Genomic DNA, 19783 nt, shown 5'->3' with positions numbered 1-19783 from the left:
GAGTCAACACAGCAAACAGGGATGAGGAGTTTTCTGGGCCTTTCAATAACGCTGAGTTGAGTGATGTCCCAAAAGCCTCAGCAGCCGCGTCCCAAACTATTCTCACCTTGTCTGGCTTGTTTGGGTTTGTTACTGGGAACATGGGAAGGTACCAGATGCGATGAAATGATTGGCGTAGCTCGTCCTCGGATAACTTTCGTATGTAACCTTTGTTCAGGTGTTCGGATGTTCGGAGGGAGAAAACTCAGTATGTTTGCGAGTGCTTCGTCCTTCTTCATGCGCTTCTCGAGACAGTAAAAACGTCGTATAGCCATCGCTTGGCTGTCCGGCAGACGGATTGAGTCGTGGCGCCAGAGTAAACCGGTTTCGTAGCGTTGTCCTATGAGCTTGGTTTGTGATTGAAGAAGAGATTGTGCTCGTTGATCGTCAACAGACAGACTTATTTCCTGTGGCTTCATAATCCCCATGCTGTCCAGTGCAAAATACTCTTTAATAGTTTGGTGCAGATCGTCGTCGGATTGTCGATAGTTCTCACTAGAACCTATATGGTAGACAGAGTGCACCGGACTGGTTGCAGATTCTGCTGTACCAGCACCACACACCGTCCAGCCTAATCGAGTTTTGATAGCTACAGGATCATTCGGCTTTCCTTCGCGGCACTTGAGAGCGATGCTGAGATGCTGGTTCTTCAGTCCGATTAACATTCGAGGTCGAACGCCATGGTATGAGTCAATTGGAATTCCCTTTAGATGAGAGTGTAGTGAAGAAAGCTCCTCCATATCCATAGTTTGATGTGGAAGTAGAAGTTCTTTACGGTACGCACACCGCTGATGGCGAATCTTTTGGACCCATTTCGTGAGCCGGCTATTTCTAGCTCGATAACCTTCGACTTAACCTCTTGACGCTGCGTTCCCCGGTCCAGTGTAGACAAAGGGATCTTATTTCTCCGTTCAGCTGTAGCTCGTGGGCTAACTCTTCGTCAAGTAACGTAAGATCAGAACCGTCGTCCAGGAATGCATGTGTGCGAATTGATTTATGCGCTCCGTACAGCACAACGGGAATATAACGGAAAAGTATGTCGCTTGATTTTGTCTGATGCGTGTGGCAGCTGTGCGATGTTGAACTAGGTCCTGCTGCCGGGTTCTCCCCGCTCGGGGCGTGCTCTGATGACAATGTTGACGGTGAAGATGATCCTGAAGTAGTTTGTAGTTGCTGTTTTTGATCATTGTGCAACAGCATATGATGTTTAAACTGGCATCCGTTTCTCCCGCAAGGTTTGGCTTTGCATTCACCGTCGTGACGAGAGAGGCAACGACGACAGAGTCCAAATTCTCTCACTATGGCCCAGCGCGAATCACGAGAAAGTTCCAGAAAGCGCTTGCAATTGTCTATTGATTTGCAAGTTTCACTGCACACACGGCATTCGTTGATGTTCCTTCTGTTGTATGGGCGCGATGTATGGTACTCAGGTAGATTGCTCTCTGAGTGGGCGTTCACAAAGGCATTCCCTTTCTTCGCTCCACTTCTCTCACTCTTCATTGTTGTAGAATGGGTGATATTTGGAACGGTCACTGTGCTGGCAGCTTCCGCAAGCGAGTAAACCCAATTACTGAATGATGCTAGGTTGACACTTGGAAGGGAAACCCTGTGCTGTGCCCAGTTCAGTTTAATTGTGGGAGGTAGCTTGCCCACAAGCTGGTGTAGAAGAGTTGCGTTGTAGAGGTATTCGTCCAGGCCGCAGGCATCTACAGTTGCACAAAAGTTCTCCACGCTCACGGCGAAGTCCACCAGAGTTTCAAGCTTATCCTCTCTTATGGCCGGTAGGGAGTGGATTTTTTCTATGAGCGTATGAACTATGGATTCAGGCTGTCCGAACATCATCTTAAGCGTTTTCAATACACCAGGAACGTTAGAAGGATGAACCAAACGGCACCTTACAGCTTCGAAAGCACGGCCTCGAAGACTTTTCTGCAACCGAAATATGTTTTCGTCGTTCGTGAAACCACACATGGCCGTTGTGTTATTGAATGTGGCTATAAATAGAGGCCAATCCTCGGGATTACCGGAAAACTGGGGCAGATCCTTGGATATAGCCTGTCGTGCTGCTAACTGGTTTCTAGTTAGTGAACAGATTTCTTCTTCGGGTTGTGGTGCGTGAGCGATGCACTCTGGAATACGCTGCTGGACGTTACGTTGTGCATTCACAAATGTTCTAGTTCGATCGTTGCGTTGTTGATTTCTAGTTACGAATGATTCAGATGCAATTGATTCTTCAGGTAACGAACGCTGATCCTCCGGTTGTGAATGGTGACTTGATTGGGCTTGAGGTATCCATTTTCTATGGCTTCCGATTCGCTGTACATGTTTGATCCGTCATCACTTGCTAGCTCTTCCAGTAGTTTGTATTTCTCATCCAAGTATGCTTGTTCCTGTTCAATCTTCTTTTGCTTAAGGATCCGTTCTTCTTCAAGTTTTTGCAGTCGCAGTTTGGCGAGAGATTGTGTAGATCTGTTAGAGGCACCGGAAACTATTGAATTACTTCTTCCGCTGTTGTTTTTCGGTGGGCGACCGTCCGTCTCCTTCAATAATTCCTCGGCGCTAGTTTTAGATGGCGGTTTTTACTAATGATCGCAGGAATTGCGTATTCTTTCAGTGTTAACTCGGCGATCTGTTTTACCTGCTGCTGATCTTGGGAGAGATGATCCGGTATATCCGTTTTTCCTTTCGATGACTTCTTCTTCTCGTTCTTTTTAGGTTCCAGCCCCAGTCCTGTCTGACATGGATTCGACGATTTGGGTGTGAGCAGATCATTCGGCTGCGAACATTTGTTGCTACCACCAGAAACCTTGACAGTCTGCTTCTTCTTTGTACCACCGCAGGAAATTCCGCCGTCTCTCCGACTTGGTAGCTTACCAGGAACGTTCAGTGATTGCGCGCAGTATACACAGTCCCAAGGATTATTCTCGATAGCTTGAGTGACGCCAACGCAGGTAAAGTGGTACCATTTGAGACATGTATCACACCTCACCATCTCTTCGGTGTCGCTTGTACGGCAAACTCTGCACGACTGTCCTGGGAAGGAGGGTTCTGGTTCAATAGTTTCACTTGTGACCACCACTTGCACACCACCGATTGCACCTTTTTCACTACCACCGGCATTGCTGCCTTTATTTGACCGACCTCGATTCGACATACCGTATCTGACCGCGCCGACTCGTAAACGAATATATTAAAATGTTGGAGATTAGCCAACCAATTGACGGGTGAATTTCCGAGATATTAATACAGGTGAGGAACGACCGGAACGAGAGGATTTATGTTCTTATCCTAGTATTAATATATTCCTGCAATGATATTACATCTTACAGACTACAATCGTTACAATGTAAATAACGGTTTTACACCGTCCTGAATCAAGTTCAATGTTGTTTTATCTATTTGCACTTACGTTTAGTCCCGTTTGTCCTACGTTTACGGAAGGAATCTAGGCTTCGAATCACCGGGGGTCGTATATGCTACTACTCACAAACTAGTGCTGTGTGACTAAATAAATCCGTACTAAAATAGCCGTTGAATAAGTTCATGTAAATAGTTCGATTAATAGTAGTTACCTTTGCACGTAGATATAGATATAGAAAGGATTTTAGGTTAAGTATTTAGATACTTTAGCCAAGCACTGTGGAATAGATATTTAGTTTAGAATAACAAGATTTTAAGGCATGTTCAATTTAGGATACTACCTAGTAAACTTCTGTAGATTAGCACGATTTCTTGATTTCACTTCTTTATAGAATAAGTATAATTTAGGAGCTAAGGAGCTATGAGTTTAGTTTTAATCTTTCAACGATAAACTGCGTGTTTTGATTCTCGATCGAATACAAAGCTAGCTCTTACAAAGGCATTCAATCATGGGCAATATAATGGATGGGAAGGTGTGTCATAATCACTACTTTGCATCTATGTGTGTTTTGGGTGATAGGGTGCGCATTTACGCTAGGGGCGTATTCAACACCGGTAGTCAATGAAAGGTTGAATACTGCAGCTAACGGCTTTGCAAGCGTATGTATCAGCGCAGCGTTTCACAATAATAGACGCAATACCATCCGGGCCGCATCCAATTGAAGTTTTTCAATTCCTTAGTAGCTGTTATTACATTATCATCGGTAACGAAGAACGGCTGCTCAGCGGCTTCGAAGCGGGGAATATTCCTGGTAGCGTTGGCTACAGTCGAGATGTTCATTTGTAAAGACACTACTGAATTGAGAACGAAACAAATTGACCACGTCGTATGTAGTTTCGGCTTCGCATAAACCATCTGTCATCGAAGAGGGCAGTCCTGATTCCTTCCTTCCGTGTTTCCACAGCACTTTTGTGTTCCCTTAAACGAACCTTAATTTTGCGGCGGGTCTGACCGATGTAGACTGCAGAACAGTCATCACAGGAGATTCGGTAAACTCCTGACTGCTCTTCTGATGGAACCCTATCCTTCAGGTTACACAGTAAATCACGTAAAGTGTTTTCGCTTTTGTGTACTACCTGTAGTCCCTGTCGTCGAAGTGCGGTCTTAATTGGGTTGGTTATTCTGGGATGAAACGGTAGACTTATTCTTCTATTTTTCTCTGCTGCTGGTTCCAGTGTTGTAATTTCCTGGCGGTGCCTTTTTCGTTTGTGTTTTCGGAGAATTGTTTCCACAAACTTCCTGTCGTACCCGTTCATTTCAGCTGCGTTGTAGATTTTATTTTCTTCTTCTTCGAATTCTGGTTTATCCATGGGTACGTTGTACTTAGGGTTATATCGTTATGTGAATCCGCGCCAAATCCGCGAAAATCGCGAAATCCGCGTAGTTGTAACAACCCTGTATATATCTATTTTACACAATTTCGAGAAAACAACAAAAAACTGTTTTTGAACAAATTGGCACCGAATCTTTCGATTTCTTCGATACAGATCAATAGTTTTTGGAAAAACTCAACACCCTGGGGCACTTCCAGTACAAAAATTGCGAGCAGTATCAATGGAACATATACAGTCGACTCGATGTTCTGTATCTCGATATCTCTCGCTATGTCGATGGTTTCCTCGGTCTCTTCAATCTACATACCAACATATGGACATTCTATATCTCGATAACCTCCGTATCTCGATATCTATCTATCCCGATGTGTTCTTATAATATTTTGTTCTGGATTCGCTCTCCTTATGTCGATATGTTCAAATTTGTAGGCTACTAGACCATCTTTGGACAATAACAAACATATCAACAACAAGAATCGACATTATTGTGGTCTAATCGTTTTACATAGCAACGAGCTTTTTTTGAATCTAGTACCCATTTCAATTTTCCATCTATTCCTCGATCTCTCCCTATCTCGATAGTCTCTTCAATATCTAGATGTGAGGAGGCGACTGTTTTTCAGCATGCAGCTAACAAGTGTGTAACATCTCACACTATTTCTGATGTGTTTCGTCCCCGTAAATTGAATTTTGGAACTCTTTTTAAGAATAAATGAAAAGTCGGGACAAATTGAGGATTTGTTAGAATACAACATCAACATACAATACAATACGACGAAGCAGTGTAATAAGGCGTAAAAATTGTACTGTTCCGTTAAATAGCATACGTATGGTCAGTCTATCGATAAGAGCAGACATTTTTTTCTTAGATCGTTAATGAAAGTAATAGTTCCGTTTCATTTCGAGTACCGGCTACATAAATCACTTCAGTTAATCATCCGGAAAGTGGGTAGCAAAACGATAAGAGAAATAATGTTGATCGCGTTAGTATCCTGGACCAGCCTATGGATAACGGAATCTATATATAAATATTCTAACTATTATAGGCCAGCCAGACAGTACAGACTGAATAACATATAACTCAAATTATCGGCGAAAGAAACTTCATCAAGGTAGTTGAACTACATGTTCAATAAATATGATGTCCCATGCTTTTATTATTTTCAATTTGGTTCGAAACCATTAATTTCCAATAGCAATCTAGATAGGAAGCAATTCAATACTGTTAACTAGTGTCACACATTTCAGTGAAAATGCTAATGCTAGAAATAGAAAAAATGCATACTGTTGACATATGTGCTGTGCAACCAATATTGCCGTAATCACAAAATGTACGTAATCCGCTGAGAATAAAGCCGATAATCTAAAAAGCTCGGATTCTCTAATCTTTTATGATTCAAACAATTCGTCACCTGAACCTAAGATGGAAGGTGTAACCAGTAACACAAAAAATAAAGGGTATCGCTGTTGACATTGACTGTTTTCTACCGAAATAAATAGCTTAACCTTCAACTTTCAACCATTCGATGGGGAAATAAGTGCAAGCGGTAGAAGTCAACAGCGGGTAAGTGGGGCATCGCTTAATGAGATTAAAATTATCATTTCCGTAATCAACGCAAGCATATCGGTAAAAATCATCACTTCACGTTTCGCAACATATGGCCCTACGTATTTGGGCCGCAATGAAGGATGATTTCTTACCGTTGCTTTCAATGAGTTTTTTTGCTTTCTTGTCTCCCGCATAATGAGTCAGAAAACCCCGAATTCGTCAGACAGTACAGAACGGAGAATCACTTACCGGAACGATCAACCCGGACCATAACAATAAGTTTCCTTCGTCAACGATTATGTCCCTGAATGATCTCAAACCGGATGCACGGATGTCAGCCAGTTCCTGAAAACGGCACAGCACATTAGTAATGTAATTTCAGACCGAAATCTTTTTTTCTTCTTGATGACTGTTGCAATCCTTTGGATGTTTAAGAGGCAAAAATGTTCATTTGAGGGCACAAATTATCACTCATTTTTAATGCGGTATGATGAATAAGTGTTTAAACACTTGTTCAGTAGAGCTTTTAAAACTTTTTAGCACGTAATTTTGGTAGATAAATGATTTATTTTCAAAATTACCTTTTGAAGTCTTCGTGTGGCTGCCATTTTGGACGTCGCTTCTGAAAAAAAACTTATTTTTGAGTTTCAGCATTCATGTTTTTGACATTGACATTTCGATCTATAGTGGCGTTGGAAAATTTACCGAACTATTTTTGGAATAAAAGCCACGGGTCCCGAGCTCGTCCCAGAGTGTATACACGGAGAAAAGTGAAAAAGATAATTAGCTTTCTCTTTAGTCCTTTCTGAAATTTTTCAACTTTTAAGCCCCAAACGCAATACAACGGAACGGCGACGGAAACGGAAAATTTGACAGTTAGCCCATATATTTTCTGTCAAATTTGCCGTTTCCGTCGCCGTTCCGTTGTATTGCGTTTGGGGCTTTATTCTTTCCAATGATTAAAAAATATGCCCTTTTAAGCATTGAAATGTTTTTGTGAAATATATTCACTAAATTGATTTTCATATCCTCAATAATATTCTTGGAACTTGTCAAAAATATTAACTCCTCTTGCCTCAAGTTCTGCGAGCTAATAAATTTTTTTTTTCATCGCGTTTTTCAACAGATCAAATAAAAAAAGTTTATTGTGGTGTTTATTCATGGCGTTACAGAATAACATGGTTTGTAATCATATGGGCTTATTACCAATTTTAGTTACCAGATAAAGATTGTCGCTGTCGTCGCTTGGTCCGGAACATCTTTTGCTGGCGAGGATAGGGGAGCTAAATGTCAAAGAAGGAAAATACATACGATTTGATAGCTTGGTACCCAACATGTTCCGGACAGCAGAACAAAGGGAACCGAAGCGAAATCTTTATCTAGTAACTAAAATATCTTTTGTGGTTCTGTATCGATTATATTAGGGTGGAGCTATTGCAAAAATTTATAACGGCGACACATATATCTTATATAGATATTTTTGACAGTGTATGTTTGGAATTACCCATAGGTCTATAGCTGGGTGGTGCGGATAGAATCGATTTGGTTGTCAAACTGAAGCCAAATTTTTCTATTAGGGTTTCGCCGACATTTCTCACCAACACGAACGCAGGTTCGAGGATTGAAAATTTTGAGTAGTTCCACTTTTCACGAAAAATGAGTAAGATTTCAATAAGACTGCAGTAAGACTGCAATACAATTTCACTCAGTCTCTGAGTGATTTGAAACGGGCGTGCGACCTCGCTAATCCGACGACTCGTTAGTCCGGATCTAGCTAATTGGGTCCTAAAGCCCTACCAATGGCCCTACCTCGATTATGCTTGCAAACGATAGTGCATCGGTCAAGAATACTTGTACCGTTGATATAAAAATTCTGGTAAAATTCTAAATCAGTAAAATAATATTTTTGTGTTTAAGACATTTTAAGGCAAATTTCGGGCTGTGCAACATTTCAGAACGAATGAACCACAGACAAACAGACGTAACACTGATGAAATTCCCATCGCCCATGCTTTGAACGGTCGTTTTAAACTAAACTGATTACTCGTTTCACACCTAGAGGCGCGCGCATCGTTTACCTTTGGATTTGACATCTACCACTAGCGCCTTCTGTTGACATTGTCGTACTAAATAACATTTCGTGCAACATGCACGCGAGATGGTGATAAAGTAACTGGGCGATGAATTGTTCAGGAAATTGTTCTAACTGTTACGTCTGTTTGTCTGTGGAATGAACCATCAGCCCAAAACGTCAGCCCCATATATTAACTGTCAAAGGTTGAGTCAAGTGCCCTGCGGAGTTTTGCTAGTGCGTTTGAATCCGTACGTCAAACAAGAACAAAAATGTCGAGGAAGCATTTTTTTTTATCTATTTTTCAATTTCAAATTAAACAATGTTCTTTTCGATTTTTGAGTCTAAAGAAAAACTGACACGTTTAGAATGATTACCTTCATCGTTCCCTGAAAGAAAATCGAATATCGATTCTTCATTTTAGGACCCAATTCGTAATTTTCCGGATTAAAAAATAGTGCTGTCCAATGAGAGCTTGAAGTAGCTCGAAGTTTCTGCCTGTCCTGCTCATGCCCATTTGTTGACAAAAAAGAACGAGTAGGACGGACATGTACGTACAGGGGGAGGGGGAGTCAATGATTTGTGACAGTTTTTGACAGGAGGGGGGAGGGGGTGGAAAATGCCGAAAAACGATGGACGTATTTTTTTAACGACCCCTATATAATATTTACAAGCGAGGATAAACATAAATACTTTTTTTTAATTAAAGGCTAGTATCGACTTAAAAAGTAGAGAGGTTACGGAATTTTGTTCAATATTACCAAGGGGAATTTTGACAACTGATCTGCATGGAGCAAATTGTCACTTTTACGTACGGAATAATCGAGCAGAATATTTTTCCGAAAGTAAAGTGACAGCTCTCATTACTTTACGTGGGAACCTTACAAATGCCAATTTTGTTTTTTGTTCTTTTTGTGTGGATACTGTTGTAAGAATTTTGTTTCGATTCTTCACTTTTCCGATTCAGTGAACGGAATTTAACATGTGATTGAGATAGGAAAAGAAATTTCTTTTGTACACGATACCTGGGTACTGCGGATAGAGCCGCTTTTCTGCGCTCAAGCGAGCAGAGGGATATTTTGAAATCACTCCCATAAACAAAATTATTTTGCAGTTACTTGGCTGTCAAATATTTCCCGCTCTTCGAATTTCTCTTTCCGCGCTACATGAGAGCGCACAAATGCGCTAGACTCTACATGACTTTACGATTGTTTACATACATTTATGCTCCAATCAGCTGCTGAATCTCGTGAAATTTCGTAACGAGTGCTTTTTAGTTGCATTCCCACTAATTTTCCACTCGAAATATAATGTGAGAATATTTGTTACAAAGAATATAAAACTCAAACAAAGTTTATTTTTATTTTTTCCCAAAATAATAACAATACTTCTCAATATTAGATCAGCAACGAACATAACCACAATCTTCAATGTTTGGCTCCGGCACAATAGAAAATTTTGGCTTCAGTTTGACAACCAAATCGACTCTATCCGCACCACCCAGCACGATACCAACCTTAATTCTGAAACCCTTTTCCCGGCCCGATTTGCGGTTCCGTGTTTATTGAATTTTACCGACAGGGCCTTACCATATTTTACTGTATGTCGTTCGCGTTTGTCCAACTGTGCGGGAATTAATTATTCGACCTGAATATAACATACCTGTTTTGATTTTCACTTTCACAACTTCCAATCCAAACCCAATTAAAACTCGCACATGTGTTTTTGTTTCGATCCGTTCGGTTTACCAAAATGGATCATGCACCGGATATTTCCAATATTTTATTGAAAATTAGCAGCGAAAGTAGAGCTGCAGCGGCTTCCGCACAAAGTGATAAGAGTGATACCGGAAAGGAGAAAAATAAACCGCCGACCACAGCATCTAAAAAGCATGCGAAGCCTCCAAAGCCGGAACACGACATTCCTCGGGGTCAACCGAAGTCCGGTCGAATATGGAAAACTCAAAAAGAACGGTAGGTCAGATATTTGCGATTGAAACATTGCACATAGAAATACTGAAGTCTCATACTTTACGGGAAGGCGTCTGAACTGAAGTAAAACTGCGTAGGGTAATAATAATGCTGTCCAATGAGCAGCTCGAAGTAGCTCGAAGTTGTTCCTGTCACGCTCATGCCCGTTTGTTGACAAAAAAGAACGAGCAGGACGGGAACAACTTCGAGCTACTTCGAGCTGCTCATTGGACAGTACTAATATTTATACTACATATAGGTACGTTATTGGTCTTGGCTTGTTAGTGTGGAAGGCTCGGGCAGGTATCTTCTAACTAGGCAACACATCTCGTTTCCGTTGTATTTCCATAGTTTGACTGCAAAAGTTTTACACCATGTGTGTTCTATGCATTTTGAATATCATAAATACCCATTGAAGTCAGGATAATTTTCCAGGCCGCATCAAGATTCGAACCATATCCCTCTTCTGCATGGTGTTTTCAGTTCAGCCACAAAAGACCCCGAAACACTAGATTTACATCGATTAAAACAGCTTCATAAAAGATTCCACACCGATTGTTTTTTTTTCCCTATTTTCTTTCGACAGGTTTGCGACGGTTCGGAAGTCGGTCAAGGGAAAGCCACAGGCGAAGCATTTTGCCTATCGTGAAGAGATGAAGCAGATCAAGGCGCTCTCTCGATCTATCAAGGAAGAGCGCAAACAGCAGGACGTGGAGAAGAGAGAACGGCGCGACGAAAACAAACGGCGTCGGATGGAGAACGAGAAGAAATCGGAAATTGTTCAAATTATTAAAAATCCCGCCAAACTGAAGCGGATGCGCAAGAAACAACTTAGACAGATTGAAAAACGGGACCTAAGTAAAATAAAAGTAGTTTAGCTGAGTAGAAATTGGCAGTGTGCAATTCGAGCATTTATTTGCAATTCGAGTCCGATAATTTCTATTCGCAGTCATGCAGTGAGTCCAGTGTGTTGAACACACCGCTCCATTCGAATCCGAGGCGATGGTCTTGGAGTACTATCTTACCTGGGGTTGAGATACACTTGAATAAGTTTTTAAACGGTGTGTAATTCTCAAGACACTCGGTATCACCAATGACGATCAATTTCTTTTTGGCTCTGGTTATTGCTACCGTCAGTCTCCTATAATCCTCGAGAATTCCATATTGGCTTGGGGCGTTAGATTTTGTTCCGGTTCCATCGGGGTTATTTGATTTTGTACAAGAATACAATATAATCTGCAAAGAAACAACAGTTTGGGATTTGATACATCTATGGCAAGTATTTTTTGGAGGATGACCTCCATTTAAAACCTAAAAATAATCTAGATTCATCATTATGTCACGTTACTAAAGAAATCATGCTATTCAGGGTCTGTCTCTTTTAAAGTTTTTGTTACTTGAAGATTTACTGGCGGGACTCTGAGTAGAAAGTGGTAGAAACTTATGCATCAAACCTTTGATGATACAGCAGTTTGTCAGCCGTACACTGAGCATATCCAAGAAGACGCTGAGTTGCAACTGAATCGAAGGGAATTACGTTCATAAATAGTCTAATGCTAACTAATTTCGTAATTTTTTAAAGTCATTTTTGACATTTTATTGTCAAAATCAAATCATTTTGTCAGTTTTGTTCTTAGATGTCTTTTGTCATTATGGGCGCTCAAAATCTACCGAAGCTATTTTCTTGGACTCACATGGAACATGTTGCCCAATGCTCCATCGTAAAAACTGAATCTGAAGTTTTTCTTTTATCAAATAGGGGTGATCGGGCAATATGGGCATCTAAGAAAATTGTTCCGAAAATCTCAAAAAATCATCATTCAAATGTAGTTGACTACTAGGGAATATTACCTTTCATATAACGTCGATGAATGATAAAAAATGCGTTTGGAAATTGTTGGAATGCACTTGAAAATGTATTGATTTGAATGTGTGTTCCTGACTATACGGGGCAATATGAGCCACCATTTGGGGCAGTATGGGCCACGTTTTTTCGGAGAGAAAAGTGTCGTATTATTGATGAATATGATATTCCTATTCCTACAACAGTTAAGACTTTTTTTAGTCTATTCCATACAAAATGAGAATAATAAACTGCACAACAACGGACCGAACCAATTTGCCACTTTTCACCGTTTGCACAGCAGACACATTTCAATTGGGCAATGGTCATTTTTTTTATCGCAATTCGCAATAATACGGTGTTGTAATTTATCCGTATCAAACATAAATGCTAATATTCTTGAACTTGTCCGCATATTCAAGCCTAATATCTTGCCGTGCCGTTCTCAAGAAACACGCAAGTTCTATATCAGAAGATCAACGTATCCCGCAAAGGTTTCGTGCCGCGAGCCGAAATGTGCAGGGATAAGGATTGGAGCATCATGACGGACGAACGTGTGGTGATCGAAAGGTGGAAGCAGCACAACGAAGAAAATTTAAATGGCGCTGATAGAACAGGCAGTGAAAGTCATAGCAGCGGATGAGATGATTACGTCAGTTCCGCGAACGGTGGATGCCAACCAGCCCCCATTTTGAGGGAAGTAAAGGATGCCATCCAAGCCCAATAAAGCAGGTGGTAAGGATGGTATCGGTGCTGAGCTCATCAAGATGGGCCCGGAAAAGCTAGCCACTTGCCTGCACAAACTGACAGTCAGAATCTGGGAAACTGAACAGCTACCGGAGGAGTGGAAGGAAGGGGTCATATGCCCCATCTACAAGAAAGGCAACAAGCTGATGTGTGAGAACTTTCAAGCGATTACCATCGTTAATGCCGCCTACAAAGTGATATCCCAAATCATCTTCCGTCGTCTGTCACCATTAGTGAATGAGTTCGGCAGGAAGTAATCAAGCCGGCTTCGTTGACGGCTACTCGACAACGGACAAGATCTTTACCGCGTAGAGCTATGGAAAATTATGGACGAGAACAGCAATACCAGACTGATCAAAGCAATGGTGGATGGTGTGCAAAACTGTGTAAAGATTTCGGACGAACACTCCAGTTCGTTCGAATCGCGCCGCGGACTAAGACAAGGTAATGGACTTTCGTGCCTGTTGTTCAATAGAAGGTGTCATGCGGAGAGCCGGGGTACGATTCTCAACAGATCCAGTCAATTTATTTGTTTCGCGGATGACATGCACATTGTCGGCCGAACATTTGCAAAAACGGCAGAACTGTACACCCGCCTGAAACGTGTAGCAACAAAAGTTGGACTGGTGGTGGTGAATGCATCGAAGACAAAGTACATGCTTATGTGGGAACCGAGCGCGACATGACCCGCTTGGGAAGAGTGTTATGATAGACGGGGATACCTTCAAGGTGGTCGAGGAATTCATCTACCTTGGATCCTTGTTAACGGCTGAACATAAGCATCACATCCTTATGTTCTTGCTCCAAAGTATTCGAGATAATCATGAATGACGTTTTATTCAGTGCCAGTAAAGCGTACATCTCTACTGCACAGCACGGCTTCTATCCAAAGCGATCTGTAGAAACGAATTTAATAGAGTTTGTTTCGCTGTGTGTTCGTACCATGGACTCCGGTGGTCAAGTTGATGCAGTTTATACGGATTTGAAAGCAGCGTTCGACCGCGTCGATCATGGAATATTGCTTGCAAAGTTAGAACAACTTGGAGTTAGTCGCCATCTAGTGTGCTGGTTCAAATCATATCTGTCGAACCGTTTGCTTTCTGTGAAAATCGGTTCTTCACAGTCTGAATACTTCTCCAATACTTCTGGTGTACCACAAGGAAGTAATCTGGGGCCTCTCTTGTTCACGCTGTTTATCAACGAACTCTCCCGACTTCTACCTCCTGGTTGCCGTTTGTTTTATGCGGATGATGTTAAAATGTTTAAGATTATCAACAGCATCGAAGATTGTGAAGAACTGCAATCCCGTGTGGATAGAATGGCGAACTGATGCTCTGCTAATCTCCTGACGCTCAGTATTCAAAAATGTAATGCTATTTCCTTTTATCGGAAACACAAGCCGATAGTTTTTGACTATTGTATCTCTGGTACTACCCTCGAAAGAGTGAATAGGATTAAGGATTTAGGAGTCACACTGGATCAAGACATGACATTCAAGCCACACTATAACGACATCATCGCAAAAGCTAATAGGCAACTCGGATTCATTTTAAAACTATCTGAAGACTTCCGGGATCCTCATTGCCTAAAATCTTTGTACTGCTCTTTAGTTCGTTCTATCCTTGAATTTTATGCTGTAGTTTGGAGCCCTTTTCATAGCGTCTGGATCTCAAGGCTAGAAACCGTGCAGCGTAGATTCGTGCGTTATGCACTTCGGCACCTTCCATGGAGGGATCCCGTTCATCTTCCCGCATATGAGGATCGATGTAGACTACTTGGTATTGACATTCTTCAAATGAGATGGAATAGATCGCAGGTTGCCTTCGTGGCCAAAATCGTGACTGCTGAAATTGACTCTCCGGAACTTCTCATGAGGTTAAATCTTTATGCTCCGGAACGAACAATGCGTCAACGAGATTTCCTGCACCTTTCTCCGCGTAATCGAATGTATGGCATGAATGAACCTTTCCGTGCTGCTGCGGCTGCTTTTAACAACATTTATAGGCTATTTGATTTTAATTTACCATTGACCACTTTTTTAAGAAGATTGTAATCGTTTAATGTACACTTGTTTAAATTTACTATATTCATTAAGACTACCAAATGTCAGATGAATCTATACAATAAACATAAACATAATGTTTGTCGTGAAACACGAAGGCGCATCATCCGTGGAAGACGGACTTACTACGGGCTCCAGAAGAAACTGCGGTCAAAAAAGATTCGCCACCGCACCAAATGTGTCATGTACAAGACGCTGATAAGACCGGTAGTCTTCTACGGACATGAAACATGGACAATGCTCGAGGAGAACTTGCAAGAACTCGGAGTATTCGAGAGACGGGTGCTTAGGACCATCTTTAGCGGTGTGCAAGAAGACGGTGTGTGGCGACGAAGAATGAACCACAAGCTCGCACAGCTCTACGGTGAACCCAGTATCCAGAAGGTAGCTAAAGCCGGAAGGGTACGATGGACAGGACATGTCGCAAGAATGCCGGACAACTAGTGTTCGCTTCCGATCTGGCAGGTACGAGACGACGTGGAGCGCAACGAGCGAGGTTGGCAGACCACTTGGACGACAGACAGACGACTTGGCGAGCGTGGGGCGCATTCGAGGATGAAGAGATGCGGCCTCGAACCGTGTATTGTGGCGTCAAATTGTTGATTCCAGGTATCTGGCACCCTCAATCCTACCCACTACGTTTGACAATAACCAACATCTTTGAGTTTCCCATTGTTCGGTTGAAATTGGGTTTCCCACTGACAATTCTATTTTGTAAACAAACCATTGTTCCGAACTGATTTTTCCCAAATAGACGTAAATATTTTTCACCATTTTTCGAGAACTTGTGCGAAAGTATGAATGCGAGGTGCGTTTGAACAAGAATATTGATGCCTTTAATAAATTTTCATATTTCGATCGGCACCAAGCGCTCTACTTCGCCAAAATATCACGATATTTGAAACATATTTTCAATGGGAAGTTTTCGATGACTTTGATTACGTCTTCGTGTTAAATTAATCGATGATTTTGATGCTGGCATCAAAAACATGGCCGCTTCGCAGACCCCTGGTTGATTCAGTATTATCTGTTTAGATGTAAACTAAATAAATGAATCAATAAACACTGATTAATGACGTTTCAGTGTCTTATAAACTGGTTTCAAAAAAGTTGTTTTTATGATGCATATATTTACCATATGGGGCAATACGGCCACTCCCTCGGGGCAAGACGAGCAAGGACCAAAAATATATATTAAAAGTTTGCTGAATTTATTTAGTGACACATTTCTTGCACTTCAGGGGATTATGTTCAAATGATGCTTCGCTTAAAAATGTCGTATTCTATTTTGATTTGTTGACCACTGGCTCTACAACAATATCTGAATTTGCCTAAAGCTAATTTTTACGATTAAAACCATATCCGTTATTTTAAACCATCTCTGATTCAGGCAGAAACTATTTTGATGATTTTTTAAATGCATTTGAGGGTTAGTCACTTTTAATCCTGGAGTTGTGACCTTGTTCCTAATACAGTTGGCAATACTGCCCAAGCCGACATATATCCAAAGATTTATATTCTTTTGATCATAATTACTGTAAATCTCCTAAAATTAATAATGTAGATAGGCTTTAGTTATATAAAAGCATAGGTAAATACTAATTAGTGATAAAAATAAGTAATTTAGGCTTGAAACTTTAAATTATGTAACTACAAAATTATAAATAACTTCGAATTTCAACTTAACCATCTTAAAATCAATATTTCAAAAACAAGTGAGGTTGTCAAAAAGCGTTTTTCAGTTGTTTAGCCCTTTTACATTAGTGTTAACTATCCCTCATAAGAATAATGTGAATATAATGCTCACTTAAGTCATAATCAAGGTTGGCTGTCTTGCCCCATATGGCGATCTTGCCCCACTTTCCCCTTCCCTGAAACTTTCGGAGACCATGAGGACCATAATTCTACCAATTATACACTTCAAAAATCCATGGCAACCTAGCTTAGCTTGCTTGTTAGACAGCCATAATCGATTTTCACTGGTTAAATATTCCTCATCCTCGCAACAAGCTGCATCCGACGCAGAACCCTGTGCCATTGTTTCCTATTGAAAATTGGCCAGATCGGACTATGGGCTCGGAAATAATGGCCAAAATACTATTTTTCATATAAAAATTGCGTTAAAAAATGTCATTTTCAGGCACTTACCCTTAACCGATTTACTCGCTTTACCGATTTACTATTGATAATTGGCCAGATCGGACTATGGGCTCAAAAAATACGGCCAAAAAAGGCACCATCACCGCTGGGGATTAATCAGTTTTTTCTTATTGGTATTAATTATTTTGAATCTCCTGTGTTAGATTATGTCGTGATTAGCATGAACAAATGTTTTGCTTTTCTTGTAATAGGTATTTGGTTTTTGGATTTTTAACTAGGGTTAAGGCAGGTATTTTCGTCTTTTCATCATAGTCTCGAAAACCAATAAAGCATTGGCGTAAATAAGGGGGGGCTAGGGGGGGCTTAGCCCTCCCTATAGGATTTGATAAGTTAGTTAGCAGTGATATCAGTTTTCAACATATAGCATAATGAATTACCTAAAAAGTGTGAAGATAAAAGAGTTATCTCTCATATTCACTCTATCATACTTAATGAAATGAGTGGAAAAAAAATTAGCTTGTTTCTGAATTCTGAGAAAGATTCCCATCAGCATCCGAGAAGGATTCTCATCAGAATACGAGAAGAATTCTCACTTCAATCTCTAAAGAATTCTTTTCGGATTCATCGAAGTATTCCAATCGTAATCCAGAAGAAATCCTACTGGATTCTTTCCATTATTGTTAAGCAATACCCTTGGGAATCTGTGAAAAATACCCTTTAAAATCCATGGAGGATTTGCTTTAGAATCTCTCGTTGATTTGCTCCGGAATATCTCCAGATTCGTTTTAAGATTGATTTAGGAATTCCTTGACAAATCAGAATCCTTCGGCGATTTGCTTCGTAATCCTTTGAAGATTTAATTCGGAGTCTCTCGACGTTTTGCAAATGAACTGCGCTGGGATCTCTAGACGATAAGGAATCCGGCTGACGATTAGCTTCGAAATCCCGCGAAGAATTGCTTCAGAATCATTCGACGTTTCGTTTCGGAATACATCGACGGATTGATTTTGTTCAGAGTATCTCAACGAATTTTTTTTGGAACCATTCGACGATTTGCTTCGAAATCCTTTGATGATTTGCATCGGAATCCCTCAAAGATTTTCTTCAACATCCTTGGGGGATTCCCTTCGGGATCGGTGGAGGATTCTTTTCGAAATAACTGAAGGATTAATTCGGAGTCGCTCGACGATTTGCTTCGGAATCCTTCGACGATATATGCGTCTTCATCCCTGGAACATTGCTCATGAAATACCTGGAACCATCATATTGAAATTCCTGGAGGGTTTTCGACGAATTCCCCTGAAAAATTCCTGAAATATTCCCGTCGAAATTCCTGGTGGATTCCCTTCATGATCCCTGGAGGCTCCCATCGGTATTCTTGAAGGATCCCTGTCGAAATATCTAGAGATTCCCATCGGAGTCCCTGGAACATTCCAGTCAGGATCACTAAAGGATTCTCATCAGAATTCTTGGAAGATTCTCGGCGGAATCCATGGAAAGCTGCACAATTTTTTTTTTCATTTGAGGTAGATAGAATATTTCAAGACAAAATTTTCAAAACGACTTATCTGCTTTTGTAAACAAAGATTCAAACGACGATTTGACGAATCTGATAGCTCTCCCACGCAAACCAACACCACCAATAGGTAGGTGAAGGTTTCCGCTACCTCGTTACGTCGTTTGAATCTTTGTTTACAAAACCAGATAAGTCGTTTTGAAAATTTTGTCTTGATTTATGAAGTATGCAAATATATCCACTTTCTGACGCTAGTCGAGCGCAATTAAAACATAGACTGTGAGTTGTGCTCACACGTGCACGTGCTTGAGAAAAGAGAATAATATGAATGAGTGTGATTGATCCGCAATTGCCTTAGGTGGTTGGACTGCATTTGTCACATTACCGCTAATAATTTGATGAGGTGTTGAAATGTTCGAGAATTTTTGAAAAGAGGGTCAATTTCGAGAAAAAATATAAAGGGGCTATAGCCCCCCTTAGGCATCGGAGGTAGTTACGCCAATGCAATGAAGGAGACACTTTTTTGACAAACTCATTCGTATCAAATCTTAAGCTCAGGAGATACGTTCTGCTATAGTGGAGCTCTAGCGAATGGATATTGCTTTCGATGGTTTTAGCCCCTCTGACGATGGACGGAAATACCTGCCGTGTCCCTAATTGCATTTTTCCCAAAGGCCCGCTTGGGAACAAAACTGCAAAAAAAAAAATTGTTCACTGATAATGGGTTTTCCAGCTAGGATGAAAAATGTAACGTACCTTGTTTTGATTTGTTTTACATAAAACTTTTTTTTTAATCTTTGATTTTTTTTTGTTGCCGAAATTGTGCTTGCAAGGCCATGGCAAATATATTGCCACCAATGCACTATGGAGAAAAGGGTGGCCATTAATCGAAAAATTGACTATCTTCAATTTGTCTAATTTATATTATAGCATATGAAAGTAGGGGTGATCGGGGCAATATGGACCACCTAAGGAAATCGTGCCGAAAAGCGCTGAAAAGCTCAAAAAACATCATTCAAATATAGTTGACTTATACTAGAGAATGTTACCTTTCATATTACATCGATGAATGACGAAAAATGCGTTTGAAATTGTTGGAATGCACTTTTGAAAATGTATTGATTTCAATGT

General features: G+C 40.8%; 3 protein-coding genes across 3 annotated transcripts in view; 1 reads left to right on the top strand and 2 right to left on the bottom strand.

Moving 5' to 3' along the window:
- LOC134225027 (ubiquitin-conjugating enzyme E2 L3-like) overlaps positions 1-7030 on the bottom strand; it is a 30009-nt gene extending 22979 nt beyond the window's left edge. The window contains exons 1-2 of the mRNA XM_062704769.1: positions 6925-7030; positions 6593-6688 (exon numbers count right to left, since the gene is read on the bottom strand). Coding sequence (XP_062560753.1) covers positions 6593-6688; positions 6925-6951 — 123 coding nt within the window. The 5' untranslated portion in view covers positions 6952-7030. The remainder of the gene's footprint in view (positions 1-6592; positions 6689-6924) is intronic.
- A 3062-nt stretch (positions 7031-10092) lies between these two features.
- Positions 10093-11273, top strand: LOC134219264 (coiled-coil domain-containing protein 86). Its single transcript, XM_062697987.1, has 2 exons — positions 10093-10387; positions 10971-11273. The coding sequence occupies exons 1-2, from the start codon at positions 10167-10169 to the stop codon at positions 11260-11262; spliced, it is 513 nt and encodes a 170-aa protein (XP_062553971.1). The 5' UTR covers positions 10093-10166; the 3' UTR covers positions 11263-11273.
- Positions 11264-19783, bottom strand: part of LOC134219259 (DNA replication ATP-dependent helicase/nuclease DNA2) — a 44177-nt gene continuing 35657 nt past the window's right edge. Inside the window, exon 10 of the mRNA XM_062697970.1 lies at positions 11264-11620. Coding sequence (XP_062553954.1) covers positions 11324-11620 — 297 coding nt within the window. The 3' untranslated portion in view covers positions 11264-11323. The remainder of the gene's footprint in view (positions 11621-19783) is intronic.

Source organism: Armigeres subalbatus, chromosome 3 (assembly GCF_024139115.2).
Source record: "Armigeres subalbatus isolate Guangzhou_Male chromosome 3, GZ_Asu_2, whole genome shotgun sequence".
NCBI lineage: Eukaryota > Metazoa > Arthropoda > Insecta > Diptera > Culicidae > Armigeres > Armigeres subalbatus.
Note: the sequence above shows the minus strand (reverse complement) of the source record. Positions and strands in the feature narration are given on the sequence as shown.